The sequence below is a fragment of the Hibiscus syriacus genome, unplaced genomic scaffold (genome assembly GCF_006381635.1).
Source record: "Hibiscus syriacus cultivar Baekdansim isolate YM2019G1 unplaced genomic scaffold, ASM638163v2 tig00110332_pilon, whole genome shotgun sequence".
Taxonomy (NCBI): Eukaryota; Viridiplantae; Streptophyta; class Magnoliopsida; order Malvales; family Malvaceae; genus Hibiscus; species Hibiscus syriacus.
In genome coordinates this window covers 9393337-9415956 of record NW_024062688.1, presented here as the reverse complement: position 1 = coordinate 9415956, position 22620 = coordinate 9393337, and the positions used below count along the sequence as shown (strand labels likewise).

Sequence of the window (22620 nt, the reverse complement as noted above, 5' to 3'; positions counted from 1 at the left end):
CAAAGAGGGGCAGCTGAAGATAATATTTTTATCCATTTTATTATTATTATTATTATTATTATTATATTATTATTATTATTAGCATTATTATTATTATTATTATTATTAGTATTTATTATTATTATTAATATTATATTATTATTATTATTATTTAATAAATAATTACAACTGGACCGGCCCAGTTACAATCCAACTAGAACCGGTCCAGCCAACCAGAAACCCTAAACAAAGTAAGGTTTCAGCTAGGGTTTCTAAACCCTAGCCACACGCCAGCCGCCTCTGATGCTTCCAGATCCCAGCCGCCGCCTCACTGCCAAGTGGTCCAATGGCCCATGCCGACGCCTCCGCCGCTGCACGTCCCGAATGAAAGCTCCAGAAGATCAACGCCGGCCGTCCACGCCAAGGCTACGGGTTGAGTCACCACTGGTAGTCCGGTGACTCACCGAAGCCCTCTCTTTGGACCGGTCCGATGACCGCACCGGTGGTGGCTATAAAAGCCACCACCCACCTGCGAGACAAGAGACAGAGACAGAGACAGAAACAGAACAAAAAAAAAAAAACAGAGAAAAAAACAAACAAACTACCAACGATCTCAGTCAGCATCAACCACAGCAAGGAAAAGAGAGAAGAAAGACAAAAGCTTACCCTGTCACCGGAGAGCCCCAACCGTCGCCGGATCTCACCAAAACTTCAAAAAGCCGAAGGTATTTTTTGTAGATTTGCTCTAATAGGGATTGTTTTAAGGGAAACAGTCATCGGAACCATCAATAAGATGGTCCGATCTATCTTTAGGAGTAAAAAATATTTTTTCCGGCCACCGGATGCGGTGGCCGGCGGCGAGGTCAACACCGGCGAACGGTTGTCGGCCGGTGTGCTTCTCTCAGTTTTAGAGAGAAGCGAGAGAATTCTGATTCTCTCAGAGAAGAGAGAGAAAGGGAAGAAAGAAAATGAGGACTGGCCCTTCGGCCAGCCGATTTTGGGCATTAAATAGCCCTTCCCAAACGACGTCGTTTTGGGGAGGGCTATTCGCGTAATTACGAAATAATTAAACTCCTTCCGCAGTCCTTCATAGTTGTAAATTTTATATTCTGGTCACTAAACTGAATTTATAATAGTTTTAATTTAGTCTTCGAATTTTAATTTCTTTTATTTTAGTCCTTTTTATATTTAGGATAAATGACAAATTAATCCTTTAATTTTAATAAATAATATTTTAATCCCTAGCTTATATTTTTAATTTATTTGAATCTAATATCCGAATTTTAGATGATTTTATTTAATCACTAAATAAATAAAAATAAAAAAATAATAATATTTAATCCCTATAGTTTTGATTAATTATGAATTAGATTTTTTAATTTTATTTTTATTGCAATTTAGTCATTTATTTTATATGTTTAATTTATTTTATTGTTTTTAAATATATTGTTTTAATAAAATTATTCTTTTATTATATTGTTAAATATTTTGATATATATTCATAAATATATAATAAATATTAACTTTTAAATATTTATTTTTAATATCGAAGAAAATGACAGTCTTAATACAACTGGATGTCCTATTCTGATATTTTAAAATTAAACATATTATTTAAATTAATATTTATCAATATCAAAGAAAAAGAGCTGTCTTAAGGTACCTAGAAGTTCTTTTCGGATATTTTTAAATAAAAAATATTTTTTTATATAATTTTGAAATAATAGAATTATAAATTAAATATATTTTTGAATTTTTAAATTTTTAATACTAGAGACAATTTATAATTAAAAAGTACCAATTTTGGGCGTTGTAGGGGTGCTAATCCTTCCCTAAACGTAACCGACCACGAACCCCTTTTTATTATTAAAAAGAACAAATTTTTGGTTATAAAACGCAGATCAGTTCATTTTTTAATTGATGTTTTCTTAAAACTCTTTTAAAAAATAATTTTTAGGTATTCGACCTACCTGACCCAAAAGGCCGATGGCGACTCTCAAATTATTTTCAAAAATTATTTATTAACATCAATTTCCCCACTAAAATAAATATTTCGTGCCCGGACGAAAACCGGTTACGACAGCTATCATTTTCTACTATATTTTATTTGGTGCCTTTGTTGATCGTCAAAGCTGGAGGGGGATGGCGTGATAGAGCATACTTTCAACGTGGCAGAAAAACAGGAAAGGTTAGAGGGACAAATGAGAAAGGACGTTTGAAAATGAGCAAACATCATGCACCCTCCAACTTTCTCATTATGATACGACCCCAACGTTTTTGTAATCAGATTTACTGATGGTGACCATTCAATTTAATATTTATCTGTTACTATCAAATGGTTCATTTATTTCTTTTTTCCCTTGTTCCAATGACTAACTTACTCGATAAAAAAACAAAAAAAAGCTTGACTAAGTTCATTATGGAGCAGCGGCTTTCATGACAGGTGGGTGCTTTGTTTGTTAAATTACGACATCCGAGAAGAAAGCAGAGGCGTTTGGGGTTGTATATACCAAAAAAACTAGAAATTCGACACGTCATCTGGGTACTGTAATAGATACAAGCCTAAAACTTGTGAATCTGGATTTTCTCCCCCCTCAGTACTGTGGATTCTGATAAGAATCTACTTTAAAATTTTAAAAACTAATATCATTTTGAGACGTGTATGATCCTTTTCCAAAGATTTTTAGTACGATTTCAGGTTGAACACAGTTGGAAAAGAGTATTCAAAATGGTTTTATTAAACGGATTAGTGATTTGCTTAGGAATATGGTATTAGAAGTTAGCTTAAAAATTCACTTCAATTTTAGTTTAAATTCAACTGAGTTTGTTAAGTCAGTCGTATATAGGGGGCTTGTGAAGTTTGTTACGAGATAGAGATATATATAATCTGTGTACTGGGCCAAGTTGTATATGGGTTTATTGAGTATACTCGGTCTATAATGAAAATCAACTTTGAAACTTCTAATCAAATCTTCTTTTATTCTATTATTTTTGTTCATCGATAGTCTTAGATTTTGGATCACCATACTCGTTTAACACGGTATCAATGCTTCATTGATCCATTTAATAGTCTTTAGAAGCCCCGCCTTCAATGTTGTTCACCGTTCTCAATTAACAATGGAAGGTTTAAGTGAAGAGTTCGCTCAAGAATCATCCACTAGAGATCTGGTCACACAATTTTTCTAAAAAACGTGCGACTGTCTGTCTCTATGACGACAAGTCGACAATAACCTTCTCTGGAATCAACAAGTGGTGTTCATGGTTCGTGAACACCGGTTAGCAGGTTGTCTAGACGATTCCACTTCGATTTCGAGCAATAGAAGAACCAGATTAGTCCAGCTTATCTTCATTTCATTCGTCAGAACAGCTCTCTGGCATCGTGACTCATTTCTACCACTCATCCACATATACTTCCACCGTCGGTTGGTGCGGAGACGACTGCTGCAATCTAAAAACTGATCTCCTTACACTATTCGAAAATGTCCTCCATGAAGGTAATGAACCAACTCAAGTCAACGAAGAAAGCAGTCCTGTCAAAAAGGGAATATAACTATAAAAATCAAGAAGGTCACTGATCTATTAGAAATGCGCGGTAACAAGGTTTTAGATGTAGAATATGTCTCCACGATTGTGAATGGATTACCTGCAGAATACATGTTTGAGTAGTTTTGGTTCTTATTTATTCTGAATCTAGTCGTGAGCCATTCAAGTTATAGTGAATATTCAAGTGATAAACACTGGACAGCTGAATTCAAGAGCGCTAATAGGAATAGATCACGTAGAGTTGGGTCAGGACAGTATACTGGATGTCGAGATTCAGAGAAAGGATTAGGCCTCGCTTCCAACTATATAAGAAAATAGGGCACTTGGTTGATAGGTGTTGACACCGATTCAGTGGTATCAAAGCTTCAAAGGCATTATTCACAACGAACCAATCAAGCTTCGACTTCTTAGGCTAATGCTTGTGTTTATCCGCAAGAATTCGTTGAGTATCCATACACATTGTTAATATTTCTACAAGGACAGATGGTAATACAACCAAAGTAGAAGAGGAGAATGTCCAGATTATTTCATAAGTGTAGCTTCTGGTAATACGATAGTTAAACCTAAATGGTTTCTTCACTCAGGGACAGCACATCATGTGACGAATGATCAAGCAACAACTAGTCAGAATGGACAGTGTGATACCTTTCAGAAGAGCAGCAAACGCAATGTTAAACCAGAGCTTCATATCAGCTTTCACCACATTCTGGTTATTCAAGGATTACAATATACAGTATTTCCCATCAGAAATTGATTCCACAAGGACAAATTCCTGGAATGGAAGGGCTAAAATTACAAACAGCTTCAACGAGCACGATCCCTTAACACTTCAAGATCCATCTCTGTAGGGTCAGTTGCTTGAATCTCGTAATGGATGCCATTCAGTTCCTTGAATCTCGTAATGGATGCCATTCAGTTCCCTTCTAAGCCTGTCTTTTGATGTGGCATAAATCATCATCTTTGTTCGGATTCGAGACGATGAAGGGCACCTGATCGACAAAACACAACAAGTAATTACTGCTGTAAAGTTAAGGCCCTTTCCGCTAACAAGTAATCACTGCTGTAAATTTGTTGTATTAAAGAGAGTCAATGGCAAAATCTACCATACAACGAAGAAAATCTTGCTCTTCTGACAATTCTCAGATGTAACAAAATCGAAGTCATAGACGGCGTATCGGCAGTCGGTTTCGGGCAGAGATGCAGTGAAGTCATCGTAGGTCTCAGCAGGGGCACCAGTTTATTCAACCACTACCTCCCTTTTCTTCTCATCGATCCTAAATATCACATAGCGATGAACTTTCTTCCTTTTCAGCTCCAGAAAGGTATCCTTGGTGTGATCAGCAACTCCCATGCCTGATGTTGCTGGCTGGCCACACAACCATACATTCATTTCACTGATAATCCAAGTTTTATTGCATAATATAATCATTTTCAGCACAGGATTTATGATGCTTTCTTTTGAACAAAGAAGCAAAATCGGTTTGTAAAACAGAATCTTGCTCGTAGTTAGAACTTAGAACATAAAACAGTAGAACTATAAAAAGGAATTAAACAAAAAAAGAACGCATGGAATTGACAAACAAATCAGTCAGTTGACATAAATCGTGGGCCGCTTAGAATCACACAAGTTTCCCTCTCAAACCTAAGCGAACCTACGGGAGAATGTGAGCGCCATCACTCTCAGAAGCGGAACAATTATCAGCAACCAATCTGAGAGAAGATTGATGCCAAATCCTAGAAAAAAGATGAAGAAGCAAATGACTTGGAGAACGATGAAGCAAGTGATGCCAAATCCCAAAATTAGGATGACGCCATAATTCAAAAGAAGAAGAATCCGATACCTGAATCATCATCATCCCCATATGTCGTACCACCTCATTTCCCATCAAGTTTCATAAAAAAGACAAGCAAGCCGAGGAGAAGGAGATCCTAGATGTATTTTGAAAAGTTGAAATCAATATTCCACTTTTAGAAGTAATCTGAAAGGTTCCAAGGTATGCATGTTTTCTTAAAGAGCTTTGTACTATTAAAAGAAGACTTTTTCTTAGCGAGCATGAGAAAGTAAATCTTGAAGAGCACGTTTTTACGGTTTTGACCTGAGGGCTTCCACCGAAGTTGAAGGGCCAATGCATGTTCGCCAAACCTTGCAAAATGGGCAAAGTAGTCATTAAGTGGGCGATGTGCGATTTGGGAGTCTCAATAAACGTGATGCCATTATCCGTTTACAACACTCTTTCTATCAAACCATTGAAGGACACAAGAATTACCATTCAATTAGCGGATCACTTAGTTATCTACCCAGAAAGATTCTTGGATAATGTCTTACTAAATTTAGTCATTTTTTAATAATTTATTTATATAATATTAAATTAATTATTCAAAATAATAAAATATACTTCTATTTTATGAAAATATATTTTTTAGTTTTTCGCTCATGACCTTGAAAATTTCTGATAAAGCTACTATATATATATATATATATATATATATATATACACTTGATTAAAACTAATATTGTGATTAAAACTAATATTGTGATTAAAACTAATATTGTGATATATCTACTTCTTGTTGTGTTCAAATAAGCTGTGAATTATTGGAGTTGAGCTTCTAAATTAAAAGTTCATGCACCTGTGAACATAAATCATTACATCCATGACCATCTGAATTGTATTTAAATATATATTTCCCCACGTTTTATTCGAGCACTAGGATATATCCCCGTCCCGTCACCACCTATTTCCTAGAAATTATGGATCTAGTGGAAATACCTTTTGAAAAGTATGAGCTAGTATTAGTATAATACTACTCTTTTGACTTTTTTGACCAGCCCAACATTTGCTTTTTGTCTAACTCTCGTCTTGTTGTGTATATAAATACTGTTGTTTTGAGCTTATAATCTGTTCTTGCCATCTCCATTACAGAGCTAACAAGCCAACAACAGCCCAGATTTGTTAAGCTTTTGGATAGAAAACAATGGGGAGAGCTCCATGCTGTGAGAAAATGGGATTGAAGAAAGGCCCTTGGACACCCGAAGAAGATCAGATTCTCATCAATTACATTCATCTCTACGGCCATGGCAACTGGCGAGCACTCCCCAAACAAGCTGGTATTTTTTTTACTTTCACTTGCTTTTAACTACTAACTCAGAAATTTCTAGTTTTTTATCTTTTGCTGATGTTGTCCTCTGTTATTCTTTTGTTTTTTTTCCAGGTTTATTGAGGTGTGGAAAGAGTTGCAGGCTACGTTGGATAAACTATTTGAGGCCAGACATTAAACGAGGGAATTTCACCAGGGAAGAAGAAGAAACCATTATCGAATTACATCAAACTCTTGGTAATAGGTGAGCGTTTATATATTGATTTGCATACGGATACCGTTGGATGCATCATTTTATGTTAGATAGGTGAATTTATAAAACTCTAAATAAGGATCAACTTATAATTTTTAAAGGAAGAACAACTCCATCAGCTTTCCCGGTCCATCTCTGGATTTGCATATTCCAAGTTTCATCTTTTAGTAGGATAGATTTGAGTTCATATCAATTTTTACTTATGCAGATGTTTAGTCCTATTGGACTATTTCTAGTTTGAAGATGCTGTTTATTCACAGATCTGCATTGGTTTGATAACCATTTTGTAATTAATTAGGTTATAGATATAATCATAAAAACATGTGGAACTGAAAAGATTCGGTGCTGAGAATTGTCGCCATGTTTCTTATATATTTGTTTCTTCTTACAGATGGTCGGCAATCGCGGCGAGATTACCGGGACGAACAGATAACGAAATAAAAATGTATGGCACACCCAGTTGAAGAAGAGGCTGAAACCGAACCATGGTTCCAATGACAACAAACGACAAACCCAACTCAACCTCGATTCATCCAAAGACATCAAACAACAACAATCCATGGATTTTCTAAGAACCACTGCAGATACGCCAGGTTCCCCACCAGAATCTGCCAGCGAGGTTTCCACAGTAACCACTATCGAAAACAACAGTAACACGTGCACGACCAAGATTGAAACACATGAAGATCATGCGTCTGAAATCGACGAGAACTTCTGGTTGGAAGTATTGTCGGCCGACAATTCAGGCATGGCCGGCAATTTTCGAGTTGTTGGTTCGGACACGCAACTTCATCATCAGTACTTTTCAAGCTCACCGTTACTAAAGTTGGAACCGGTCAATGACTATGGTTCAAATATATATGAATCGGATACTAACATGGATTTCTGGTATGATCTTTTTGCTAGAGTTGGGGATTTATCAGAATTACCAGATTTTTGAGTAGCTAATTTAGTTATTGTAATTAACTTATGGATCTCGTTAATTAGTTGTATTGTAACCCCTTTGTTTCTATATTTGTTTCCAAAATAAATTATATATCATAACAAATCTAAATCCATAATTCTTAAATTAACAATATTTCCACCGTGGAAATTCGCAAAACCAGCCGTTTAATGTTGGTGTAATAATTATTTAGGTTTATACGTGATTAAAAATTAATTAATAATCTATTGTATTTATTAAAGTGTCTTGGAATTCTTTACGTGTGTATAACTAGTTTCAATAAAATATATTTTTATTAGAATTTATTACCTAAATGTGAGTCTGATAGATTTTAATAAAAAATTATATTTTTTAGAAATTCGTCATTATCACGTAACGAGTTTAAATAAAATATTATTTTTTAGAATTCATCACTCCACATGACGAGTTCAACATTTATTGTAGATGTTAAAATAAACTTTATGTCGCCCAATTAGGCTAATAAATTTATCCGTCATCATTATTGGACTAAAAACCGTGGAAATTCATTATAAATCTATATGAAGCCATTTTTTTTGTTTAAATATATAGCCAAATACAAGTCAAGAGGGTAGTTCTGTCATACGACAATCTAATTTAAATTTAAGGAACAACAAGAAATGGACGCGAACATTTTCGGTTCAATTGAAATGTTATAAAAAAAATTTAATCAAAATTATTTTAAAAAATAACATTTTAAATTGTGTATTTTTTTCTGAACTTTAAATTAAGTTGCTTTCCTTTAAACCCCAGTTAAGATAATTCCCACTAAAACAAAAAGAGCCACACGCATTTTAAAATGTCCACTTCACGAATTGGTTAGAACTTTATTCTGTCCACCAAAGGTAATGGATTTCGTAGCAGATTAGGAGTCATCAATAAATACATTTAAATAGGAGTGTGCAAATTCGGGTATCGGAATTTTCAGGTCGATGATTTCTTGGCCTGTGTCTCGACCCAGATGTTACGGGTACCCGGTAATCGGGTATCCGGATTTTACGGGTACCCAGTAATCGGGTACCCGATACCTGGTTTTTAATTTTTTATTTTTAAATTATTAATTTAAAAAAATATATACACAAATTTAAATGTTCGAAACTTCGAATTACATACTCTAATATCCGAACATAAAATTTAAAAGTTCGAAATACAAAATATAATAATCCATAATATAAATAATTCATTATATTTTATATAATTATATATAAAAAAATAAAAAAAAAACTAACCGGGTACTCGGGTACCCGAAAAAACTAGATTTTGTGACCCGGGCCCGACCCGGCCGGGTAATTTTTTTTAAGAGAATTACCCGATTTTTTTAAATTTGGGTCGGCGGATCGAATCAACCGGGTCGGGTAATTTTGTACACCCCTACATTTAAATTGGATTATAATTTCATAGAATGAAACTTGATTTTCTCAACGCAATCATTCTGCCGCAATGTGATCGTTCAAACAATACATTACAATAGAAAATGGTAAATTGTAAATTGTACGACGTACCACTTAATTTTAAGGTTTATATCGTTTTTACTATTGAACAATTTTAAAATAAAAAAGATAAATTATATAATAACTTGTTACCATTAACATCAATTAATGAATTTGATATAAAAGTTCTAAAAAGTAAATATCAAACTTATTGAACTAAAGTTTTTATTAAAGATGAAAAAATAGTTTAAACTCGTCTACTTGTACAAGCTGTTAGACCCCAACGAACTTATGAAATAACTAATTAACTACTAGTTATACTCCCCCTAGAGATGGAGGCTGATGAATGTTGTGGAGATCCATATTGACTATAAGAGCTTTAAAAAGTGCTGAAAAAAGGGTTTTACTGGAAATGTTCACTAATTAATTAGCATATCAAACATGAAATAATTTGATAAAATCAATTGTGATCTTGTCTCGAATAAAATGACTATCAACTTCAATATGATTTGTTACGTTCATGAAAAATTGGATTTGAAGTAATATAGACGGTTGATTGATTATCATAAAATAGGGAAGCATTCAGGACAGAAACTTGAAAAGATGAAACAAGAGTTAAAATTCATACTAGTTCACGTGTAGTCGAGGCCATCGCCCGATGTTCTGCTTCTCACGATGATCGACTCACGATATGTTATATTTTAGATTTTCATGAAATGAGACAATGACCAATGTAAGTACAATAACCAATAGTGGAACGAGGAGTATCAGGACATGAACTTTAATCAACATCCACAAAAGCACCGAGTTGCAAATTATTGCATGTAGAGAAGAATATGTTAGAATCAAATCATAATAAATATGAAAATAAATTAGGATTAAATAAGGTCAAATCATCACGAATAAGAAATACTAGATTTACGGAAACGTACTTAGATTAATTGATAGGTTGAAATTCTTAAATCTCTCTTTGGTTGTCATCTTCCAAGAAGATAGAATTTTCTTAAGTATGAAATCTCTGTTGGGATAAGAAAAAATACGAGATTATTTATTTCTTGAGGACCATAACCCTTTTATATAGTTGATTTAAGAATCAATTATTGTATGTACTTATAACTCTGCCACTCATCAAGTTATAAATATAACTTTAATAATATCTACACTTTTATTTCAATGACACTTTTAATACTTTATGACTTTATAACATAATTGATCACTTAATTTTTGTCATATTTTATGATACCAATATACATTATAAATATGTGTCCATAATTATAAATTTTAATCCAACAATTTCCCACTTGGGCAACATATGTTTCATGATAAATGTATAATCTTATGAGTTCAAAATTTGTTATCATGCAATATATATTCTATAAAAATATTGTCCAACAACTATATTTATATAGGACCAAAGCCGCCTTTGCCACATTAATCATTACTAGACCCATCAATGATCACATATGCAAACATAGTCAAATGACATAGATCTATCATGGAGTGTAGCATGAAAATAACATGTAATGTGAATCACACGTGTCTATTTCCAACTGGTCATCTTTAAACATTAGTGAGATCAAATTTTACCAAAACTAGAGTAAGGATAAATAAAGACAAACTTTATTTCTACATAAAATAACTTTAATATAATTATCCTTAAACTGAAGTAACTGAAATTGTCTATGACAAACTAGCATTAAAATTACGAATTCTCACTAAAACTAAAATCTTTAAATGATATTACACTCACATGAGTAGTGTGCTCATGAAACACCTTAGGTGACAGTTCCTTATTATGCACACAATTATGAGTTTGTGCCAATATGCTCTATAAATAAATAATCAATATGATTTTTCTTTAACAACCAGAAACATAATACCTATGTGCTTAGACTTAAGGTGTTTCTGTTATATATGGAATAAATGACTACAACTTAATTTTCACAAAATAACCCAAGTGGTCTTTTTTATCAATCCATAATTAGAAGTTCATGTGACAAAATTTTTGCATTTATTTTCCAATAAGTTGTGGTCCATAAACTTGATGATCTCTTACTTACTAGACCTTCGATATGTGAGCATATAACTTTTTGTTCTTAAATGTATTGTATGAATCAATTTGACTGCTATCCAACGATTTATACCCAAATTGCTTAAATATATGTTTAATATCATAAAATCATATGATGTGTCTGAATGTGTAAAAACTCGAGTATACATTAAATTCTTTATTTATTTTGAAGCATAATGGATCTTTTTACATTTCCTTAGTTTCAAAACAATCCTTGGGACATTGACCAAGACTAAACTTGTTTCCTTTAGCAATAAGGGGTGTCATTTGAGTTACTCCCACTGAACTTATAGTATATACAATTGTCAACCAAATTCATGTCAAAACCAAACAAGATAATCACTTGGTGAAATTTGTTATACAATTAACGAGAGTCATACTTAAACTCATAAATGAATTTCTATAATTTGCATATCATTAATTTTGTATCATCAGATTCAATTTTCTAATTACACTATATAAAATATTTCATCAATGTTACCATTGAGAAACACAATTTTGAAATCCAATTTATATAACTCAAAATCAAATACGAGCAACGAGTGATATACAGTGTTGATTCCGCTCCTGCTGCTAATGACTAAGCATGAAATGAACGAGTTAGCTGAAATTTCATCTGATGGCTTTGGCACTTCTTCAACAAAAGAATCTGGAATTTCTACCTGGATAACTGAAAAGCAGTTGCAATTCTCCGAAACAAAAATACAAGAGACGGTCAATGGAAACCATTATTATAACAGAGCATACTCCAGTGCATTTTCTGGGTCAGGGTGTGACAATGAATGTGTGATGATTTGGCCACTAGTTCCCATGTGAAGAAATTACTAGGCAACCTTCAAAGCCTGTCAATTGAAGTCAAAACTACAGCTGCTTCAGAACTGCGCCTTTTTGTGAAGCACAACATGGAAAATGGTATAATTATAGGCCACTGTGGCGCTATTGCACCATTACTTTCTCTATTATACTCGGAGGTAAAGATAACTCTAGCATGCTGTTACAGCTTTTTAAATCTTTCGATTAACAAAGATAATAAGGCCATGATTGTAAATCTGGAGCAATAGAGCCACTACTTCATGTTCTAAAGTCTGGAAATGGAGCCAAAGAAAATTCCTCAGCGACATTGTTCAGTCTTTCAGTCTTGGAAGAGTGCAAGACGAGGATCGGACGTTCTGGTGCTGTCAAAGCCTTGGTGAATCTTCTGTGCTCAGGAACATCGAGAGGGCAAAAAGATGCTGTTACTGCTTTGTTTAACTTATAAATCTTCCATGAAAATAAGGCTCGTATAGTTCAAGCAGGTACAGTAAAGTACCTAGTTGATTTAATGGATCCTGAGAGTGGAATGGTTGATAAGGCAATTGCTCTTCTCTCGAACCTGTCAACAATTAGCGAAGCGGGTTTAGTAATTGTACGAGAACGTGGTATACCAATACTAGTTGAAGTTGTCGAATCAGGATCGTGTAGGGGTAAGGAAAACACCGCCTTTACATTACTGCAATTATGCCTCAATAGTTCCAAGTTCTGGTATGGTGCATGCATTTTCTGGATGCACATGAGGATGTACATGATATGTTTTCTTTATATACTTTTGCAGGCACAACAACTTCTCGGTCACTTCCGCAATCAAAGAGAAAGTGCCACGGGGAAGGGCAAGACATGACAACTGTCAAATTTTGTCATGTTTTTCTTCTGGTTTTTTTTTTTTTTTTGGATAAGCAAATTTTTATTATCCAAGGAAAATTACATCAGGAACATCCCAAATGAGGTATAAAGCCTACTTACAACAAAATATTCAATCAATACCCCAATAATTACATAAGTTTACATTGACATAGTGATTTCTATTGAAATTTCTATCACTAAGTTTGATACGAACAAGATCCTTAATGGTCTTAAGGACTTGATCAGGTGTTCTTGATTCACGTCTGAAAATTCGTCTATTCCTTTCATCTCAGATCGAGTAATGTAAGCTGTCCAAGAAAGTTGAGCAAAGCCGACATGTCACAATAGTCCAGAAACTTCCAAAAGCTTCAAGTAATCAAATTGTCGCTCAAATATTAAGCTAAGAGGAGACAGAACTAAACAATGCATACAAAGGTTCATGCTCTTTACTGCTGTCCTGATATGATAATACTCTATTTTTCCTATTTTGTTACCTGGAACTTGAAGCATGATCCAACAATCTAATTGGTATGACTGTTTCGGAGAAAAAGAAAGTACCCAAGGCGCCCCCTGGTCCACTGATGTTGTTATGTATGGTCCCAAATCACACAACAGCTTGCATTTTGGGTACGATGATACCTCACAACAGTCAGACTTCACGAGTTCTTGTTCTTAAACTATTAATCACAGTCATCTATTTTCACTCATCTAATGATTTTAAAAAAATATAAAATCAAAAAAAATTACACAATGTGAACAAATCATATCTCATATTTGGATATCAGGTTGGCACTGGTTGGATATTGAAATGTTTGAGAAGAGACTAAAATTTTAACTATTAGGGAATAGCTATTAGTTCTCAATCATAATGTTAAACTATTAGGGAATATATATTGGTGTACGAATGGATATGGTTAGGATTGGGGATTTGAGGTACATGTGGCCACATTCCTGCCGGTTCAAGGCTTTATCAGCCATGTGGAATATATTAAGGGTAAATTACACGTTTACTCACTGAACTTTACTCTCTTATCTATTTCACTCACCGTACTTTCAATTTTTTCAATTTGCTCACTGAACTTTTGACATTGAACTTTGTTGGTCACTCCGCCATTAATTTTGTAACAACGATATGACGTGGAATACATAAATAATTTTTAAATCATCTGAGAATATTATAAATGACAAGTAAAAAAAAGCGCAAACATGTTAAAAAAAAGGTAAACTATTTTTACTTTTTCATTTTTACTCTTTCATTCTTCCTTTTTCTTCCCCTTTCTCTCTCCATTTCTCTGGTTTTGGGGGTGTTTTTCTCTGGTTTTATTATATTTCAAAATCACTATCTTTATAAAATCTCAAGTTCTCTCCTGCCTTCCCCCTCATTCTTTGTTTTGTTGTTTCTTCTCTCATTACTCTATGTTTGCTATTTTGAATAAAACATATTGATAGAAAAAATAGGAAAATTTTTCAACAATGGAGAAAGAGAAATAAATTTCTCTTTTCTTCTGAAAATGATGGATACCCCCATAAAAGACCTATATCACTCCTCCACTCTTTAAGTTTGAGATAAAAAATTTCTTCAACTATTTAATTTTTTTTAGGAAACTCTTTTTCTGATTTTGATTTTTAGTTGCTTTCTTATTCACTACACATGCTTATTTTTTTATGAGAGAATTGATCTTTATCTTTTTTGGGTTTTATTTTCATTCCATTATTTTTTGGTTTGTTCCTTTCGATAATGGGAAAAGATTGTGAAGAAGTTGTAAGAGTGAAGAAGATTGGGGAATTGCTCATTTAGATTTTGATTTCAACTTGCTTAGAATCCATTATTTTTTGTGGCATTGGTTTGATCCAAAATGATTTTCTATTGGATTTATTTTTGCAAATTTCGAAGTCAGTATTTGGTCATTGATCTCCGGTAAAGGTGGTCGGAAGTGGTCACAATAACTGCCAGCGTTGTGGTCGAAACCTGGGTTCAAATGAGATTAGGGGGAAATGGAGAGATAAGGGGAGGAAGAAGAATGATGAAGGAAAGAGCCAAAATGAAAAAAAAATTAGATTAAAACTACATTGTTTTGATCTAAATTTAATTTTTTATAGAATCTAAAATTACGTCGTTTTGTTAATTGCCACATCATCACACCGTTAGAAAGAAAACAGTCGAGTGACAAAAAAAGCTAAATGTCTAAAGTTTAGTGAGTAAATTGAAAAAATTGAAAGTGCGGTGAGTGAAATAGGAGAGAGAGTAAAGTTCAATGAGTAAGCATGTAATTTACCCATATATTAAATATTATGGTAAAGTATATAAATAGTCACCAAACTTCTAGGATGTTTGCATTTTGGTGACCCAACTTTTGAAATTTGCAATACAATCAACGAACTTTTAGTACATTTTCAATAAGGTTCCTGTCGTTACCTTCAGTTAATTTTTTATGACGTGACACTTAACTCCGTTAACTCCCCTTCTTCTTCTTATTCTTCAGTCAAAGTCCATTGCTATCGGTTGACTCAAGCCTTAAATCCAAATGAAAAGGAGAATTCGACTCAAGAATCCCAAAAGCTTCCTATGCAAACCCTAAAATTTATCCCTAATTTCCATTGAACTTGTCGAAGGTGAAGAAAAATAGAGAATTCAAATCAAGAATGTATGTGATGGCAGCCATGGAAAGCTATCTTATTCGTTTGTTTCATACTGAAATCCCCCCTTTGGAAAGATAAGAGTTGTGTGTTATAGGCTACAACCAGACACAGCTAGGACAACTGAGCTTTGTCAAATACTAAAAATGAATGCAACTTCTCTGATGAACATCATCAAAGTGAATACGGAAGATGGAAGTGTGATCATAAGTAACCTTTGCATGGTAAATATCATATTCGCCAACTTCTAGTTGGATGGAGGACTAAATATTTTTATTTATGAACAACAAGGAGCTATGGTTTTTCTTGTAAAAATTAAATGGGGTACACAGCTGCAGTTTTGATTGGTCCATCATAGATACTGGGGCTGAGCAAGGAGCGATGGGGGAAGTTGTTTGAATGCTGGATTTGAAAATCAACCACAGGGATATGCATCAAAGAGGGAAGCAATAGACAAACCAGATGCAAGAGCAAGGACGCCAAAAGCATCAGCAGAGCATGAGGGAAGCAAGAGCTTATATGGGCTCCTACTGATATATGAAAACAACAAAATTTTAGATGAACATAGAATAGAGATCATTGACCCCAAGAATGGTAAAACTAACCATAGAATTGGGGCTCAAAATTTCTTCAATTCACACAGTTATAGGGAGCTAATAAGACCGACCAATAAATGATAAAGGGAATCAGTCTGAAACAAATGAATAAGATAGCTTCCATGGCTTCCATCATTTTTCTTCACCTTCGACAAGTTCAGTGGAAATTAGGGACAGATTTTAGGGTGTACAGGGGAAGCTTTTGGGATTCTTGAGTCGAATTCTCCTTTTCATTTGGATTTAAGGCTTGGCCAACCCATAGCATTGATTTTGACCGAAGGAGGAGGAGGGAAGTTAACATGAGTTAAGTGTTACCCAAGTAAAAACTAACAAGGTAACAATATGGACTTTATAGAAAATAAATTAAAAGTTCGATGACTGTATTACAAATTTCATAAGTTAAATAATCAAAATGCAATCGCCGTAAATAAATGGCCAGTTTTTAGCAAACCAAGAATTTGGTTCATTCCCCGGTCATCAATTAGAAATAGTAACCAAGTTCGTATGCAGAAAAAAAGGAGGTGGTATAGATTTGGGTAAATTACATTGATTATCCTTTTTTTCTTATCTTATTTTATTCATCGTTTTTGAAAAAGTAACGTTTTAAAGTAAATCAATATGTTAAACATGGTATTATAATATTAAAATTTTACCTTAAACTACGACATATATATATAATTATTATGTATTTGTTCCGATGTTGAGATAAAAGTATAATCACCTGGTACAACCATAAATACTAACTAAGCACAAATTAAATGATCTTGATGATAAATGAATTGTTGTTATTCCTTGAGGTCCTTTGTTTGAGCACCAGAAATGTTAGAGTGCGAATATTTAATGTCAAATTGTTGAAAATTATATTTGAAAGATACTACCTTATACTTACCCCATATTAATAATAAATAAATACTAAGTTTGTGTGCAAGAAAAAAAGAAAGAAAAATAATATAGCTTTGCGTAACTACATTGATGATCCTTTTTGTTTTTGGTAATCTTATTTTGATTACTGGTTTTCAAAAAGTAACATTTTGATCATTTACATTGCCAACACCCGTTAGTTTAATGATGTGGCATACGAGTAGCTTGACCCTTAAATTTTAGATAGAATAAAAATTTGATCCTAGACTTTAATTAAAATACTAAATTAACCTTGAACTATATATAAAATATTAATTTAATTATTGAATACAATTAAATTTCATGTCGGGACAGCTGCTTATTTCTATCGTCGGTCATTGATTACCATTTACTGTTATCGTCGACAACTATTTGACTTCAAAATTTTTAATCTACCGGTGCTCATTTCACTGAAAAATGCCCCGAAATCCAAAAATTTAATCTAGAATCCTTCAAATTTGCTTAAGAATAAACCAATAATCTAATTCTATATCATAATAAGTTCATATTGTAGTGATCATATTTTTTTATGCAAACAAAGCCGTTAATTTTATTTTAAAAGAGAATTCAAAATTACAATGAAGTTCATAAATTAAACATATAATTAGAATATTTTTCTATAATTATTGACACACTAAACTAATCACTCAAAATCATACAAGGAAAAGATTAAAACCAATAAAAAACCTCAAACAAATATGATTGTATCAACAAATAAACCACAACAATAGATTAAACTATTGAAAGACCACCGACAACCACAAATCAGAATCGAGTTTCTTGAGAAAAACTATCTACAAACACAAATTGTGTATCCAAGTCCAATCCGAGAGTCCAAAACATGAAAAATCAACAGGGTAACTAGTTGATGACATATTAATCAGTTGATGCGACGTCAAATCCAATATTTAAAAAATTAAACAAAAAAAACAAACGATCGAATACATATCACGATGACAAAAAATAAATGTGTCATAAAGGTCAAATTATTATAAACTAAAAAAATAAAACAAATACAAGTGACCTGTGGCAAGCACCAAAACTGATGTCATCACTTGTCAAATAAATTAAAAGAAAAAGAAACGTTAATCTTTAGGGTTTATAACTATAGTAATTTAATTTATACAAATTTTATTAAATTATAGGAGTATATTACATGTAATTTTTGTCTTTATTTTTTAAAATATTTTATGTACTGTATAAGGCACTTTAAGTATAATTTTTTTTAGTAAAAGCGTGAAATTTCATTCCCATGCAAAAGTAAGGCAAGCGTAAACTACAGTTTGTGCCAAAGCAAAATAAAACATAAGCTACGAAAACAAAGTTGCTTGGTCTGAGGCGAGCAAGGGGACTATAAACGGAGGACTGCCAAACCAGCACATTGGACTATAGGAGAGACTTGCGATAGGCCTTGAAGCGCATACACATCAGCGACCCTATTACCATCCCGAGTTCCCGACCCACATGCTGAAATGTACAATGATCAAAGGATGTTGCAAGAGCTCGGATCTGATCAATAATGCAACCACCATAGGAATAGTCAACCTGTGATGAAACAACTCTGGATATAACAGACTGAATCTCCTTCGACGAGTATACTCATGTAACCTAGACCATAGTATAAAATAGCGGTTGCGACATCTGTCGCGGTTACGGATGTTGCGGACGTTACGTAACGTGTTGCGGTTGTCACGGGCGTGATTTTTTAACGTGTTGCGGCTGTCGCAGGCAGTTAAGTTGCATTAATATTACTTCGCGGTGACTTTCAAAACCGTTACGATGCAGCCGTTACACTGCGTTGCGGCCGCAATTTAATACCATGACCTAGACTCAATGTCAATTTTAGCCCTTCCAAACACGCTAAAGATTCCATGTGAAAATAATCCGTTGCAAGAGGAATCCCTCGCGAACAGCCTGGTAAGAATTGACCAGTTGAATCTCAAAAACACAATTGATACCTCCCTTGCCCATGCCTTTGTCATACGAGCCATCAGCATTAGCATTGATTAAACCAGCTGGGGAAATAGACCAAAACCGAACAATCGGGACAGGAACTACATCTGAGGGTACCAATGCCGAACAAAGCTCTACGAGGTAGTTAATCACAAACCCATGGATCTCCACATTCGATGAAATGTGGCCCTTATAAAGTTGACGGTTCTGAGCACCCCAGAGAGACCAAAGTAGCAAAGATACCTTGTGTGTGTCAGGTATGGAGAGATGAGGCAACACTGAAAGCATCCATTCCCGGAAGTCCATTCCATGACCCTGAGTGAACTGCTCCTAACCAAACAACCCTCACGTTGAGTGCAACTGAGAGCAACCATTGAGAGCACGCTAGACAGACTCTTGGCCTACTCCACACCGAAAGCAAAGCGAGTCAGAGACAACATGCTTTTGGTATAGGTTGACATAGAAAGGAAGTAGATTACAAAAAGCCCTCCATATAAAAATCCGATCCTTCTTAGGGAGGGGTTGTGACCAAAGCATTATATAGAAACCAATATCACTGGCATCTGTAATCACTCGTTGTGAGTCTAAACGGATAAGGAAATTGTATACACTTCTGATCGTGAAGCGTTCGTGAGGCTCCAACCTCCAAACCATACGATATGACCGACGATCTACAGGTATGGGGATCGATAATATGGCTCTAGCCACTGGCGCTCAACCCGCCATATTCCCAAAGAAGGGTCTCTCAAATCAAAACCCTTAGACAAGCTGCTAGGATCCCCACATGAGTTAAGTAGCTCGGCTGGTGAATATTGATGGACCCAATGATCCATGAAGACTGGAATGGTAGTATAATTTTTCTCTTTATTAAATCAAAATATAAATTAAACTATATATTTTAATTTGTATTAACCAACAAAAAGTATATTTTGAAAAAAAAAAAAGTAATCAAGAAACTCAAGGACGAATTTCAAATTTTATGGAAGAGATATGAAATTTTAATAAGTTATGTTAGAAATTTTAAGGGTACAAATTAATAAAAATTTAGGAGATGTGAAATTAAATTATTAATAAAAAAATTATATATGTGTGTGATTAGAGATGGATACAATCTTATCAAATTAAAGATATCACAATGATTAAAAGAATATTAACTACACGAATGATTATTTATGTTTGTGTTTTGTCTATTTTTTATAACTGATTTCAAAAAACATAAGATATGATGATTTTCATTTTTATTTAATTAAGATGTGGTCAGCCCAAATTAATTGCCATTAAAAACAATTAAATATTTTGATATAATCACATATTTGGTCCATGTTATTTACATATTATCTCAATTTAGTCATACTTTAAATAAATTAAAATAAATTTAATCATCTGATCGAATGATGTCATATGTCATGCCACATGTCACTATTAAGTTGGAGGACTAATTTTATTTTAGTTTAATATATTTCTTTTCACCAATTAAAGAGTGACATGTGTCACCTTCTAGCTTAAAAAAAACAAAAGAAATCAAATTGTGGCAAAAAAGATCCAATCAATGATCATTTAAGAAACTAAACATGTATCAAACCATTAAGACAAGTATATATTTTGTATCTTAGTGTATGTATTCATAATATTTTATATATATTAACTTCAAAAAAAAATTTATATTAACTTATTTAATATATTTTATTATTAATTTAATTTTAAAATATATATTTTATGTTAAAAATTATTTAAAAATATAATTAAATTGAAATCATATGTAAATAACATAGATATTTAAACGTGTGATTATACCAACTATTACCGTAGTTAACATGTGATGATCACATTTTAGTCAAATAAAAATAAAAGTGATCATATCCTAATTAAATAAAAAGAAAAGTGATCGTATCTTATATTTTTTGAAATAAATTATCAAAAGTGTATAAAAATAAAAATATAAGTGATCATTAGTGTACTCAATTTTAAAAATTATTATTCTTTTTAAAAAAAATTGAATTCGAAATAAAAATATAATAAATAATAAAGGTTTTTCGTTACCCAAAGGAAAATGATGATTCTTTTTTTGAAATGTTGTTTTTAGGTCAGGTGATTGAAAAATAGAGGGAAAGGAAAAGGGAAAAGATTATTGTGTTCAACGAAGAAGGAACTGTCATTCGAAGCTACAGGGCTCAATTAAAAAAGATCATTTCTTTCCCTTGAATTTTATTTTACCCCTTCAATATTATTTTATTTAAAAAAAATCCCAGTCTCCGTCTAAATCTACTTCTCTGAGTCACCCTTCTCAATTTTAATTTCAATTTCAATTTCAATTTCAATTTCATTTCACAAATTTATCTTCTCTTTACTAAGAATTAATGCCATAAATAACAATAATAAAACCCCATTAGCAAATCATATATATATATATATATATATATATATATATATATAACCCTCTATCTTCATCGCTTTTCTATCTAATATATTTCAGCAGAACAAAACAAGTCTCTTTTATTCCATCAATCTAATCATATGATCCATATATCTTCCAATCACAAATCTTAAAACTACTACTTCATCCCCAAACTCATCTTTCTTGACCTGCCTAACTCTCCTCAAATAAGAAAATTCTGTCCATTCTAAATCATTAGTTGGCAGCCTCCTCCACTCTTCCTTGTCTACTTTTTCTTTTCTCTTTGGTTTTCTTCTTCACTGTATTGTTTCATATCAACACTGTCATCTGCCAAGAAAAAAAAAAGTAGACTAAATTATATATATAAACAAAAGCTTTTGTTCACGGTTTCTTTAACTTGGGTAGGTTTTAATCGTATGGTCACTGAAAAAGTTTTTTTTTTTATAAAAGAAAAGTGAAACCCTAGCGTGTACGTGGTTCAGAGAAAGAAGATCAAATCTATTAGAATACTGTGTTTGGTCCATGGATTCAATTCGAGAAACTCATTATAGTTCCAACTGTGGTAACCCCAGCCTCATCGACGTTGGCAATAACGGTGCTGCCTCGCTTGCATCGTCTTCTTCTTCTTCTTCTTCGACGACTTCAAGCCGCTACGAGAACCAAAAGCGCCGTGATTGGAACACCTTTGGCCAATACCTCAAGAACCATAAGCCCCCACTGTCTCTCTCCAGGTGCAGTGGAGCTCACGTCCTCGAATTCCTTCGCTACCTCGACCAATTCGGTAAGACCAAAGTCCACGCTCAAATCTGTCCTTTCTATGGACTCCCTAACCCACCAGCCCCTTGCCCTTGCCCGCTCCGTCAAGCCTGGGGCAGCCTCGACGCTCTTATCGGCCGCCTCCGAGCTGCCTTTGAAGAAAACGGTGGAAAACCCGAAGCGAACCCTTTTGGGGCACGAGCTGTAAGGCTTTATCTTCGTGAGGTTCGTGATATGCAGTCAAAAGCAAGAGGGATTAGCTATGAGAAGAAGAAGCGTAAGAGACCACCGGCTCAACAGATCCCGACTCCACCATTTCCGCCGCTGCCGCCGCCACCGCCACCACAGCCAGGTGCAAGTTAAAACTACATGTGCATCAGCAAAGTAA

At 33.7% G+C, this 22620-nt stretch overlaps 1 protein-coding gene and 3 pseudogenes across 1 annotated transcript; 3 read left to right on the top strand and 1 right to left on the bottom strand.

The window, feature by feature from the left end:
* Positions 1–3011: 3011 nt before the first annotated feature.
* LOC120119960 lies at positions 3012–5530 on the bottom strand (annotated as a pseudogene).
* An 885-nt stretch (positions 5531–6415) lies between these two features.
* Positions 6416–7848, top strand: LOC120119957 (annotated as a pseudogene).
* Positions 7849–11912: 4064 nt separating this feature from the next.
* Positions 11913–12993, top strand: LOC120120118 (annotated as a pseudogene).
* An 8977-nt stretch (positions 12994–21970) lies between these two features.
* LOC120119865 (protein LIGHT-DEPENDENT SHORT HYPOCOTYLS 4-like) lies at positions 21971–22620 on the top strand. Its single transcript, XM_039139664.1, has one exon. The coding sequence runs from the start codon at positions 21999–22001 to the stop codon at positions 22593–22595; it is 597 nt and encodes a 198-aa protein (XP_038995595.1). The 5' UTR covers positions 21971–21998; the 3' UTR covers positions 22596–22620.